The following is a 14,305-nucleotide window of genomic DNA, read 5'->3' on the forward strand; positions in this document are numbered from 1 at the left end:
CGTTTCTTTTGCACTTGTATATATTTCCCCTGTTTGCTGAGGCCTAAACACAGGAACATGGAGGGGAGCTGGACTAGTCTTACCTGTGCAGTTGCCTCCACTTCTGTCCAGTTCATAACCAATGCTACATTTACATCTGAAAAGTCCCGGGATATTCTGGCACTGTCCGTTGACACAGATGTCAGCAAAGGTACATTCGTCTATGTCTGTGAAAAAGAGAGATAAAGAGCGAGCCAGCTGTGAGTGATTAGTGGATCATGAGATCACGGTGGAAAACTGGCAGTGGGCTTTAGGAAGTGAAGGCCACTCACCTCTGCTACAGAATGACAGCTCTAGACATACTCAGACAGACATACGCACACATACACTATCAGAACTGTAGCCAAGGTTATGAAATTGTGCTCTTCCACATCATTACACTCTGCACAAGTCATTACTGTCCAGCTCCGACTGAGCTGATGGAGGCAGGACTGGACAGGTTATTTCAGGATGTTTGACACATCAGTGCAATGAGGTCAGTCTGCTCTTTCAATTGAATCCTGCAGTGCATTATCACTGCACTCAGCATTCATCTGCAACAAGTTATAAATGTGTTCATATGCAGCTTACAAGAAATCTTAAAAACAAGTTAATATTTTATTCAGACTTTGAGTAAATGAGCGGAATACATCCCAATCAAAACATCTTTAAAAAAGAGCCTGCAGTTGAGATTCCCACATATGGCAACTCTGAATCATATGTCAGTATATTATGAAGGTTAGGAATCCAGAATTTATACAGTTGTGGTCAGAAGCTGACTTATATTCATCATTGGCATGAGTGTCATGGTAATTTTGGACTTTTAATGATTTCATGGAACTTGTTCTTCCAGTATGAAATGACTGTACACACATCTTTAATGGCTTTAAAAACCAATAACTGGTTTCACTGGTTTAAATTGTTTTGGGATTTACTCTAATCCACAGAGGGGTTTTAAAAAAATATGAGTGGTGCTGAAGGTTCTACCATGTCTTTTAAATTGACATATTATCTTCTGTTTAGTGATTGTAATTTAATACAACCGGTAGTTTCCGGTAGTTGCCAGCATAAAAAGCATTTGTTTGACACTGCTCATTTAAAACTGAGAAAAATGGGAAAGTGCAAGGAATTCAGTGAAGATGTAAAAGGGAGAACTGCAGATTTACACAAGTTGCGAAGGTCTCTTGAAGCCATTTCTAAACAAGTGCAGACTCTAAGATTATCAGTTCAAACAACTGTATGCAAGTTATTCTGATTTGTCACCACTTCTGTAACTTGTAAATTGGTTAGTATTTCAAGAACAACCTGGGAACTTTCCAGGCTCAAGTGTGTCATGAACTGGAAACTGTTGGAACACCAGTGTCACTGCCTTCTGGAGAAAAATCTTTAAGCTTTTTGGCCATAATGGTAAGAGGTATGTTTGGAAGAGTAAAGGCCTTCAAACCTAAGAAAACAGCTGATAAGCATGGTGGTGGTAGCGTAATGCTCATACTCTGGAGATGTTTTGCCAGCAATGGTACTGGTATGCTGCACAAAGTGGTGGAATAATGAAGAAGCTGGACTACAACAGCTAGACCGTTGAAAGTTGGACACAATGGTATCCTTCAAAACAACAATGATCTTGAACATAAATCCAAACTGGTTTTGGAATGACTAAAGCAGGCTGACATTAGGCTTCTGGAATGTCTTTCCCAAAGCCCTGACCTCCTCTTTATCGGAAATATATGGACTACATTTAAAAGTCAAGAATGTGCCAACCAATTTAAATGAACTCTTCCAATTTTTGACAAGCATCTGGTCAAGTTGCAACTTGCTAAGAGACATTTAACAACATGTTAGTGGGGGTCTATGTATAAGGTCTTGGGTCTGTATGTATAAGTTTGGCCCTGTGTGTATTAGAAAAACAAAAAAGTAAATTGAAAATTGTGCACCTAATTCTTGCTTGGGTCATTAAAGGTGTACGCTGCACAATCATTCCACCCTGGCAAAAGAACCGTTCAAAGAAATCGCCAAAAGCTCAAAATTACAATTTATGCCTACGATGAGTAAAATTCTGTCCACAGCTGTATGTTGTGTAAGCAGCTTGTGCATCTCAAGCACTAATTTTAAGAATAAGACTGTTTTTAGAGCAGCCTTTCATTACAATTCTAATATGTAGCCTTTTTATGCTACAAGGAATTACACTGTAAGCAGGAAATAATGTTTGGACCGGTTTTTTCAAAGAATTCCTTCCACTCAGTTCATTTTTATCTCCATCACAAAGCTTAGATACAACCTTTAACCAAATTGTAGCAATTGCACAACTGATATACACTCCTGAGTCAGATCTCGTAGTTACGAGCTCGCACGCTGTGATGTGTGCTTCAAGTTTCAGAAGCGTGATGTTGAAACACTAAATTATCGAGCAAACGTGAACAGAAAATCAAGGCGAGTTCCACTGTTATTGTCAGTCCTTCGAAAGGTTCTCACAGCCTAAATCACATTAATGCTCAGCATATTGTGCTCTTTGATGTCCAAAAATCCATATAATTAGTAGGCACCATCTGTTTGGATCTGCTATTTCCATAAACAGGAAAACAAAACAAACAAATAGCACCGGGCAATTTTTGGGTTTTGTTTTTTGAAACTGTCAACATAATTTAGGATGCGGGCACCCATTCAAATCCTGGGAACTATGATAGTCTGTGTTGTATTGCCTTACCCTCACAGGCCTTGCCGTCAGCAGTGGTGATGAAGCCCATGTCACATTCACAGCGGAAGCCTCCTGGCAGATTCAGACAGTGGCCGTTTTCACACAGGTTGCCGTTCTCTGCGCACTCATCGCTATCTGCAGTCACACACCCACACAGAGTCAGTAAGCACAAAATACATCCGTGGATCTTTTAAAGGGCTGAAGTGTGGATTAAGAAACTGATTTTGTATGTGTGACCTGAGCAAGAGAATCCATCTCCAGAGAATCCATCCTTGCACACGCATCGATAAGAGCCCATGGTGTTGAGACAGTCAGCATTGTTGCTGCACATATGTGTCCCATTTGAGCATTCATCCAGGTCTGAAACACAACAAACGATTACATTCCTGCAAACGTAACCGAATTCATCCAAATATTGAGGATAAGCCTTGCAGTATTAAATCAATATCAAAGTAAAGACGATAGCCAAAAGCACAGGTTCGCTTTTCGCAATTGCGCATCTCATACACAAGCTCATTCATTTCAGATGGTTCATGTATTTTTACCATTTACTTGCGCATTCCAGGCCATCAGCCTTACCTGTACATTTGAGACCACTGCCAATCCACCCCGGAGCACAACTACACTTGAAACTGCCGGCTGTGTTGGTGCAGGTTGCATGTCTATCGCAATTATGGGCTCCGATTTCACACTCATTGATATCTGACAAAGAGAGAACAAGAAACAACATAAAGAAAAATAGACACAGGTCTGATGGTCCAATGATTAAGGTCTGCTTTCTCATTCCAGTTGGGTTCTTGGCGCTGTAGAGTGAGTTGATGCTTGGTTTGATTTGTATAAAGATAGCAGCAGGAGAAGACAGGGCTAGGTCTTTCTGGCTCACTGTCTCTGTATTTCAGAGCACAAGGCAACGAGGCATTCTCATGATCTCTGATACTAATGGCCTTGCTACAAAGGTTTAATGAGCGCAGCAGGTCTCTGGATTTTCGTCATTCAAGTGTGTCCTGAGAGCTGTAAAACGGCTAAGAGGTGGAACGAAGGCCTAACGCTGAGGCCTTGTTCTGTCTGCACCGTCTGAACTAGTCCTCGCAGGTTATTTTAGGCAAAGATACCTCCTTTTACCCACAGACTTTGCACCTCTAATGTGAAGCTTCTGGAACAGCACATTACGACCCCCGCCCCCCCTTTAATGTTCATGTTTGGGTTTCTCACCGCCCCAGATGTCAAGTGTGGAAATTTAATCTTTCCAAAACATAATTTCTTTAAATGTGATGTGGTAAAAGTGTGATGTGCCAACTCTACAAATAAACATTCCTTCACAGCAAAACCATGACAATAATATCTCCCAACCAATGAAATATTCGGGGTAATCTATTCTCTGAATGTACAGACCTACTGTTTGCCACTCAAGATTCTAATAAATGAGCAATAAAAATTAATGGGAGCAATTAGTGAATATTATTAATATCTGCCCTTCCCAAAAAGTTGATTAAATCCTGTGGGGTGGAACCAATAAGGATCTCTTTGAGTGTGGCTGTAGCCTCACTCAAAGACTGAGGCCTGAGCTAGAGGTGGAGCTTTAATAGCAAGAGCGTACAAGTTAGTTAGTTCACGTTCCCTTCATGTACTTCAAGGGAAACCATGCTGAGAACTCAATTTTTTACGACCTATCAGGGAATGAGACACACTCCTCTCTGCGTGTGTCTGTCTTTGTGAGGGTAGTAATTCAAGACACAGTCAATTAGAGATTAGCGCTGCTGGTTTACAGTCTTCCTAAGGACAGGGTATGGCATATTTTCATTACATTTGATTACAAGGTTAATATGAGGGCTTGCGGCAAACGAATCTCCCTGGATTACAGGCAAAACTAATGATCAGCTCCTCCAAGCCTTTGATGAAAGAAAGAACACAAACACACGCACACACACACACATACACACACAATGCAAACAAAGATTGCTGCATGTGAGAAGCGTGTCATCGGTCAAAAAAGAGGGCTGAATGAACTAGGACAGTGTTTGACAGATGAAAAAAAGTTGCGAATTACACGTTTGCCTATACATGGCTGCTTAGCTGGCTGTTAGTGTGTTTGCATGCCTGACTGCCAGTTTATCTGAGTGTCCTCTTGTCTCGTTTTATTCCAACATGTTTTGACAACTGTCAAGCATTTACCATTTATGTATTTGCCATATTAACGTGCCGCATTCTCTTAATACTTAATACTGCATTTGAAGGATCTGCCTCTACTTTATGTACCACCACTAACATGTTTTTGAAGCCTTTTTACTGTTTTAATCACCATGATCTACTAGTCAAATAATCAAAGCAAGAGTACAAGGGAATCATTTACAAAGACAAATATTATCATGTTAAAAATAAGAGTCGTGAAAAACTAAAACTAAACTAAAGCCAGCGTGGAATAATGATGCCAAAGCAGAATGGTAAATGGTAAATGGCCTGTATTTGTATAGCGCTTTACAAGTCCCTAAGGACCCCAAAGCGCTTTACACAACCAGTCATTCACCCATTCACACACACATTCACACACTGGAAGTGCCAGTGCCAAAAGTGCCATCCATCATCGGCTGTTTGAAGCTGCGTCAGACCATACACAGTACAAAAGACAGAGCCACTGTTACATCGTATTGGTTATGAGCCCATAAAGTCTTTGGGAAAGTGTTTACCCAAGTCAAAGAGCACATGATCGGGGGGGTGTTTTTTCTCATAGATTTCTATGCAATCAGAAGCTTTTTTGCAACTAGGAGAGTCTGCCCCTGCTGGTCATTAAAAATAATGCAGCTCTACTCTTATTTTCCCTTTTTTAGACCCAAAACCCATCATTTATACATTCAAAAGCACATAAATCTAAAGAAACCCCAGCGGTAACATTCGTTCTCAAGGTACCGCATTCACAAACTTGGGTGTTCATGTTGGCCAGCCGCCCAGCAGGGTGACGACAACTCCCCATGAGCCTTTTACAGCTGAAGGGTAAAAACCTCCACATCAACACTGGCACAGGAGCAGAAGAAGCCAAAACATAAAGCGAAACCAGAGTTTTAGTCATTGTACAAAACATGGAAATAGCTTCCAGGTTGGAAAATGAAGCCAATGTGGAAGTGCCTTAAACCTGCACTCTATCTGAAGGAGACGATGATACCTGTGGTTGAGGGGAAAAAAGAAACATTTCCAGTCCTAAAGGGAAAACAATGTTCCATCTTGACCTCTTTAAAGACTTGAGATTATGGACTCACTGATTTTGACTAAAAAAAATGAATAAAAGATTATTTTCCTAAAATGTAGGATTACCTGTGGAAAGAAACTCCTAATAACTTCTCAATAACTTCCTTTTATTTTTTTATTTTTTTTTAATTACTGCTCACCAAGATAGTGACAGCAGAAATACTTCTCTCAAGGCTTCAGAACACGACTTCAGAAACCAATAAATGAAATCACAGGAGTTAAATCCATCTTTGATACTGTCTATGAGATACTCTCATCTTTTCAAGTTGATACACCTTATTTATTTTATACCCAATTTCTAAATCTATTTGAACCATAAACCATAGGAGCTCCTGGGGTGGCTGTGGTTCAGGAGGTACCAACTGGAAGACTAGTTGCGCCTACTCCAGGCTGTGTGCTGAAGTTTCCTTGAGCAAGTTACTGAATCTCGATTTGCCTCATCCATGAGCATGAGTGTGTGTGACTGTTAAGAGAAGGTGATTATATAGAAAAAAGTGTTTGTATGAATATGTGTTATTAATCTCTGTCTCTCTTCCACAGCATGTCTTTTTTCCTGTCTTCCTTCTCTCAACCCAACTGGTTGAATTAGATGGCCCCGCCCCTCCCTGAGCCTGGTTCTCCCAGAGCTTCCTTCTTGTTAAAAGGGAGTTTTTCCTTCCCACTGTCGCCAAAGTGCTTGTTCATAGGAGGCCATATGATTGTTGGATTTTTCTCTGTATGTATTATTGTAGGGTCTACCTTACAATATAAAGCTCCTTGAGGCGACTGTTGTTCTGATTTGGCGCTGTATAAATAAAATTGAATAGTGTGTGACTGAGTGAATGAGGCTTGTAGTAAAAAGCATTTTGAGTGCTCAGTTAAATAAGAAAAGCACTAAGTACCAATCTAACCTTTATCACTCAAACTGAAAACAGCACAAACTGAAATTGTGGCTGCATCCATCTTGCTAGCATGCAGCCCATGTTTAAAGTCATATTCATGTTAAGTTTGATAACAATAAGCACTAGCCAGCGAAAGCTGCTGGTCATACCATATATGGTTAATAACACGATTAGATTGGGAATTAAAATATAGCCAATCTGACCTTTCGGCTGCAGTAGTAAAAACTGACCAACTGACTCTTTGGAATCTAAGTTCTCACTTTCAAATGACAGATAATGTAACTTGTTATTGTCAAAGTTGCATGGTCTTGCTTCAACACATTGTTAAAGCAAGAATTGTTTCATTGTTTTGTCATTTAGCTGAGAGACGATAAAGACAACAGACCATAAAGGCCCCAACTTTCCAATACACATGTAGAGATGCAAAAGTGCTTGAGTGTACGCTCAAGATACTCACACCCTGCCCCTGAGTTCTCAATGTTGTGGAATAAAAACAAAAATAATTCTTGTGGGAGCCACATAAACAGCTGGATCATATCTGGGCTTAAGAGCACCGCTCACTCATTAACACTCGCACACACAGACACACACACGCACAAGAAGGTTTAGTCCCTGCATGCCAACAAGGTCGCATGAGGCAGCTGAACAATAGCAACCAATTTTTTGTGAATTTCATTGTCCGAATTTTTTTATTTGGTGGAGACCTTTTTCCAAAAGAAAGAGTAGCAGGTTTTGTTTCTTGTGTATAAGAAGACATCATGCCTGTCCGAGAGGAATTAGCATCTCGATTCCCTGGTCTGGGGCTGAAATTCCAAAGCTGTGAATCAGAACCGGCTGCTTTTGCTGCAGCCTCGGGGAAAACAAGGAAAATACTGTATGAACATTTAAATGGGATTAGAATGAGCAGGAGTTATGTGTTTGCAAGTGTGTGTGTGTGTGTGTGTGTGTGTGTGTGGAGAAGGTGGAGGTGTAACAGTTCAGAAAAACCTGTTTATTTGCGTCTGAAGAAAATGCACTGCTGCTGCTGCTGCTGCTGCTGAGTGTGTTAGATTAAAAGAAATCACCGGCCAAAGTCACAACTAGCCTTCGACCGCACACTTTTTAAGTAGCCTCATAAATCAAGACTTAATTTTTTCTAGACGAGAGGCGAGTCCAAACTAGCAAAAGACTCTAGCGGACGGACAGACATTGTATTTATGTGTTCTGGAGACGTTACAGGTGATTACGTGCTGCCGAACTCTTCCAACCATCACGTAATGTTTAACTGACCCTAATGAAAGAGCAACAAAAGAATAAACAAAGGTGCAAAATGATGCATGCATTAGATGGAAGACGGTGACCTCACTGCTCCTGCTGCTGTTAACGATGCTGCATGTTTGTCTGCACACGTGAGTGTGTGTGTGTATGTGTGAGCGTGTTTCTTATCAACTCAGACAGCAGCTTTCGAATGGTGATGAGTAATGTTAGAGCTGCTTCGGGTTAGACAGGCATTCTCCCCGGGTCTTCTCATTTCTGACCTCTCTTCAACTTGTTTTCACTGCTGCTGTTAAACAACGTCTCTCACACACACTCACACACACACACTCACACACACACACACACACACACTCACACTCTTTCCACACTGATTAATTAGTAGCCGGCTCCGACTGACTCACCGTTCTTTCACTTCTGTTCATTTTCCCCCACAGTTAGAGCATTTTGGTTTGGTGGGTTTGTATGCTTGTGTGTGCTTGTTTCACTCACCTGTGCAGCCTGTGGTTCCCTTGCGTACAGAGTAGCCCAGGTCGCAGTGACAAATGAAGGATCCCTTGGTGTTCTCGCAGTTCCCACTCAGACAGATGTTCGGGTTTAACTCGCACTCATCCACATCTATGAGGTGAGGTAAGAACAGAGCGATGCCATTTTAAAAAATAAAAATCAAGAACTTGCTTAAAATGAATACAATAAAGGAAAGGTTAATGGCAGTTAATAGAGATGAATTCGCTTTTGTATGTTCAGCCAGCCAAAAAAAAAAGGTTTTAAATAAGCTATAACATGGGTGTTAGGAAAGCACAAAAAATTACATCATGAGCTACACTGAGGCTTTAAAACATTTACTTTAAATAAATACAGCAATAACAGTCAGCTTGTGCAGATCCATTTAGAAGTTGGTTCTTTGTTTTCTCACTCAGTGGAACCAGACGTCTAAATGTCACACATTCCTCCGGCTAACACAATGTTCACTATTTTATAAATCAACAACAGCACTTGCCCCGTTCTCTCATACACAGACTCATTGATCTGAGTCATTTAAGACTTATTCTCATGACTCATATCTTGGATAACCCTGAAGATGCTCATTATGTAGTTTCAGTAAATGCGAGAATCCCCTGGATCTAATAAGCGCAGAGCTACAATTGCAGTGTTTTATTTGGGCTATAAAAAGAACGTCCGTTACCCAGGCAGGTCTTCATATCCTCGGATGACATGAAGCCATCAAAGCACAGACACTGATAAGTCCCTGGTGTGTTTGTACACTGGCCCCCGTCACAGATGTCTGGGCTTTCTTCACACTCATCGATATCTGCAGATTGGAGAAAGCAGAAAGGAAATAGGAATAGAAAAGAGAGGGACAAGAGGGAAAGAAAAAAAAACATATTTTAAAGCTAGGTATGCAAACAATGAGGGAAAAGCACACATCAGCTTCAAAGAGGAAGTCAGGACTGAATTTACTTTGTCTCTCATAAATAAGCAAGTTCAATTCAGGACAGCACTTCTGCAAGAAACTGAACAGTTCTCTCCAATTAACCCCTCTATTGCCTGGATCTCTGTCTGTAAATCCGTCTCTGTTAATTAAAGGAATAAGCATCACAGGAGTGAGTCTATAAGCAGCGCCTGAAACCTGCACTCATTCTCCAAAAAAAAATTCTGGCACCATAACCCGGCTCAGTGTGAGCTTTCTTTAAACATGTGCCAGCCAAGTCACAGCCACGTCTTTGTATTGTACATGCAGGCTTTTTGATGTAAACACAAAAATTGAGGGTATTTTCTTTACATTTTCCATGCAGTGTACAAAAAATGCCAACTGTAAGACAACGACAGACAGGTAACGCAGCTACTCACCAGTACAGCTTCTTAGATCGGGCATCAGGGCGTACCCAGATTGGCAGCTACATTCATAGCTCCCCTCTGAGTTGGTGCAGAAAGTCTCACAGCCACCGTTCTCAATGGTACACTCGTCAATGTCTAAGCGGCAGACAAAACACACATACTGTTGGCAAAAATCGAAATAAAATCTATTCTTTAAAACACAGTCACGTGACAGTCAGAACATACCGACGCACTCCAGTCTGTTCTCAGTAGATTTGTATCCTGTGTCGCAGGAACACTGGTACCGGCCGATCATATTCACGCACTGACCATGCTTGCACAGCCTGTCGCTCAACTCACATTCATTGATGTCTGTAAAGACAAAAAAACATCATATTAGTTTATTTCTCAACGACTGCAAGAATGTCAGCATATAGGAGAGCACATTGGCCCAGAGTTCATGTCTGCCCATCTATCTAAGGACACAAACGCTCTCTAATGAGCCCACACACAGCATGATCCAAGTCAATCCAAGGATCCAAAGAAAATACAGTAGAAAGGGCCTAATGTGCAGTAATCAATGAAGGGAGAAAAACAGGAAAGAGGAAGAGACTCTCTTCTCTCTCAACACTCACCTAAACAGGCCGATCCATCGGGGGCGATCTCGTGTCCCTCCGGACACGCGCACTGGAAGCTGCCCTCTGTGTTCATGCACTCACCTCCTCGACACAACAGAGGGTTTCTCTCACACTCATCGATGTCTGGGGATGGCAGAACACACAGTAGACACAATGATGCAAGTACAGCCATTCAGCGCTAGCCATCGGCAATCGAGGCAACATTAGTCTGTGCACGTGTTTGCTTCACCATAGAAACCCACCGGACTGACAACTTCAGAAGTTCTGTTTCCATTTTAACAAAGACCGTGGGACTGGCAGTCACAAAGTACTTGTTATATCTCAGTCAATATAACGGCATGATTACGTTATTTCAGTCAGCCTGCAAACCCATTCAGTACCACCAGTTTATGATTGCAGTTCTGCCCACATTATTTCCATTTCCAGCTGCTTTTTTGCCACAGCAGTAAATTTTGCTTTGCCAATTTCTGGCTAATTACGGCTCTTCACCAACAAAATTATTGACTCTCACCATTTTGTTTGTATGACTTTTCCAAGATATTTAATCAAACGGCATAAAAAGGCAGACCAGAACAGAAATAGACCATTTTTTCACTAGAGTATTAGAACTTGAAGCTTCAAATAAAATTCATTTTGGTTGGGCAGCTGATTGTGTGCGGGTCCTTCGCGTGCAGGTCAAGTATAGCATTTAATAAAGAGCTATTATGGACTAGCTTTGTCAAGCAGTTGTGACCACATTGGGCTGCCCAGACTAGATGCTTTCAACACCCCGCGGGGACTGAAATTAAGTGAACCAAACTTTCATTTCATTTCGATTACATCATCTTCTTCAACAGTGAGGTCCGGGTCTGGCATACAAGCCTAGGCACCTCATCCAGAGATTATGACCCATGGGGGGAACGTGAAGGAGGTGGCAGGCCGTCACTATACTTTTCAACCTGGCTGTGCTCCACTCAGACATTGTCCCTTTAACAGGGTATATGAGAGAGCTGTTAAGGACATCAAATTACTCAGTTATGTCCTGACAGATGAAATGATTTCACATGAAAGCATGCTGTCGTCTCTGCATATTACTGAACCGGATCATATGAAGATGAGGGGGTATGCATAGTCTGAATCCTCAGGTACTGCTGTGTGGGGATTCAGTGCTCACCCATGCAGTTTTTCATCATCATGAAGCCACTCTCGTATCCTTCAAAGCACTCGCACTCAAAATCTCCAGGCGTGTTCATGCAGGTGCCCGGTCCGCACAGGTCCGGTGAGATGCGGCACTCATCGATGTCTATAAGAAAGGAACAGAACAATGCAGCAAGTTAGATATTATCCATAAAACTGCACTAACATTCACGAGTAAAGAGAGCATATTTAATGTATTTATTTATTGTAACATAAGTAAAAAATAAATAAAATAGAGAATTTATTTTAAGCGGAGGGCAAATTAACATATCAAAGCACAGAACGCTTAAAAATAGTCGACTACATGAAAGCTAAAGGTCTGATCCCTTTTGACTTGAATCCACATTTTGAAACACTTAACTCAAACCATTTGGGCTGGGATTTCCCTCATATGGGGTTAAAGGGTCCCAGATATCATTTACTCTGTCTGGGCCTATAAATTATTTCAGAATAACGAAATAGAACTTAAAGGCATTTAAACCTAAAGTGATGTGTGCACAGTGTTGCAATGTAGCTAACCAGACTGCAAGGACCGGCTCCAACAAGTCCCCAAAGCTAGCCAGACTCCCATTAGACTGAATGAGATGAATGGAGGCAATGTCTTTGCAACACTTTGTTGTAATTAGTGCTGGCAGAGGGATTCAGAGAAAGCGGAACTGATGAAGTATGGTTAGACTTGCAGAGACATAATGGAGCAGCTGACATACTCCAGTCAACAATAGAATTTTAATTGTAGCTAAAGATTATTTTCATTACAGATTAGCTGTCAAAAAAGTTCAGTAAATCATTCTTTCATATATGTGAGAAATACTGAAACATGCTGATCAGTGTGTGACCAGAGCCCATCAAGTAATCCATTAAGAAACTATCTAAGAGTTTATTTTACAATGAGGAGGAGATGTTGCTCCTGAGTAATGGGTATTGTTTGTGGAAGCCAGCTGAGGGGCAGCCAATCAGAAGAAAGCAGAACGCTTAAATAAGCAAATGCCCTACAGACGCTCGCTGTTTAAATATAGAGGTTGAATCAGAGGTTGAACAGGGCGGGCCATTTATATGGATACACCGTAATAACATGGGAATGGTTGGTGATATTAAAGTCCTGTTTGTGGCACATTAGTATATGTGAGGGGGCAAACTCCTCAAGATGGGTGGTGACCATGGTGGCCATTTAGAAGTCGGCCATCTTGGATACAACTTTTGTTTTCTCAATAGGAAGAGGGCCATGTGACACATCACTTATTGGTAATGTCACAAGAAAAACAATAAATGGCCCACCCTGTATAAACTACAATAACAATAAATTAAGAATTTATTTTAATGCTTTCATGCCTTGACCAAATGATATGACCAATCAGCTTCAGTTCTACTCACCAGTACAATTCCTCTCATCAGAGTCCAGAGCATAGCCGTTATCACAGCGACAACGAAAGCTACCAATAGTGTTTCTGCACCTCCCATTGGAGCACAGCGTGCTTATCATCCTGCATTCGTTTATATCTGAGGTGCAGAACAGAGAGATTAAAGACACAGGTGAGAGGTAGTTGATGCAACAACCAATAGCAGTCTTTGCTATTTGTGAACAGTGCCACACCTTTAAGGAAGGGCCTGCCGTTAATGAAGTCACCCCTGTGCGAGAAACCTCGGCCCCGAGGACAGAGCTGGTTAAATTCCGGAGTGCCTTTTTCCGGGCATTCATCGCATTCAGGGCCCCAGGCCACACCCACTGAGCAGCAGCAGGCATCTACACGGTGCCGCCCCGGGATAGGAGTCCCGCAGCGCTCATCCTCATGAGTGAGGTAGCACTGCTCCGTGCGCAGGTCTGGATGTCACAAACACACATTTAACATGTATTTGATATAAGACTATGACGCGCTATAGATTGCACAAGTATAAAGGACAGCTACTACCGATGCACATCCTGCCACTCATGTCAACAGTCATTCCTGGAGGACACTGGCAGTAAAAGGAGCCCGGTGTGTTGACGCATTTGCCATTGATGCACACTCCAGGAAATACCTGACACTCATCCACATCTGAAGGTAAGCAGAGAAAAAAAGCATCATCAATCTGAACATTACAGGAATAAGAGTGGAAGTCTGATTTTCCAGAACCCAGCATCAAAGCAGCACTTACCCTCACAGACGTTTCCTTTGACTCTAGCAAAGCCTCTACTGCAGATCGGATCTAAACAAAGAAGGGCACATAACACGGTCCAAATCAATGAAGTCATCGGTTAAAATAAAAACTATATAACATAAACTCATATCTAAAAAAATCAGCGATTGTCCACCTTTTTCACATTTGGCACAGGGGCTGTTCCAGGCTTCTCCCAGTGTGGCACAGCAGTGGGATTTCAGTGTGGCCCCGTTGATGTTGACCTCACACCGATCATTGATCATCTTCAGCCAGCAAGTGCTCTTAATAGTCTCTGGTTTATCAAACAGACCTCAGAGTTACTAGATAATCAGTTTACATGAAGTAACTTGGATTTGGCTTTATATACAGTATGACACAGTGCATAATATCGTTTACATTCAATTAATCTCCTTTGATCGTTGGAAAAAAGGAATGTGCTGATTGGCTTACAA

At 41.6% G+C, this 14,305-nt stretch overlaps 1 protein-coding gene across 1 annotated transcript in view; it reads right to left on the reverse strand.

Moving 5' to 3' along the window:
- Positions 1 to 14,305, reverse strand: part of fbn1 (fibrillin 1) — a 64,231-nt gene that overhangs the window by 22,360 nt on the left and 27,566 nt on the right. Inside the window, exons 23-37 of the mRNA XM_082534333.1 lie at positions 14,008 to 14,145; positions 13,851 to 13,901; positions 13,625 to 13,750; positions 13,309 to 13,536; positions 13,089 to 13,214; positions 11,695 to 11,823; positions 10,539 to 10,664; positions 10,150 to 10,275; positions 9,937 to 10,059; positions 9,272 to 9,397; positions 8,578 to 8,703; positions 3,290 to 3,412; positions 2,948 to 3,070; positions 2,720 to 2,845; positions 84 to 206 (exon numbers count right to left, since the gene is read on the reverse strand). Coding sequence (XP_082390459.1) covers positions 84 to 206; positions 2,720 to 2,845; positions 2,948 to 3,070; positions 3,290 to 3,412; positions 8,578 to 8,703; positions 9,272 to 9,397; positions 9,937 to 10,059; positions 10,150 to 10,275; positions 10,539 to 10,664; positions 11,695 to 11,823; positions 13,089 to 13,214; positions 13,309 to 13,536; positions 13,625 to 13,750; positions 13,851 to 13,901; positions 14,008 to 14,145 — 1,920 coding nt within the window. The remainder of the gene's footprint in view (positions 1 to 83; positions 207 to 2,719; positions 2,846 to 2,947; positions 3,071 to 3,289; positions 3,413 to 8,577; positions 8,704 to 9,271; positions 9,398 to 9,936; positions 10,060 to 10,149; positions 10,276 to 10,538; positions 10,665 to 11,694; positions 11,824 to 13,088; positions 13,215 to 13,308; positions 13,537 to 13,624; positions 13,751 to 13,850; positions 13,902 to 14,007; positions 14,146 to 14,305) is intronic.

Source organism: Aulonocara stuartgranti (assembly GCF_965226115.1).
Source record: "Aulonocara stuartgranti genome assembly, chromosome: 1".
NCBI lineage: Eukaryota > Metazoa > Chordata > Actinopteri > Cichliformes > Cichlidae > Aulonocara > Aulonocara stuartgranti.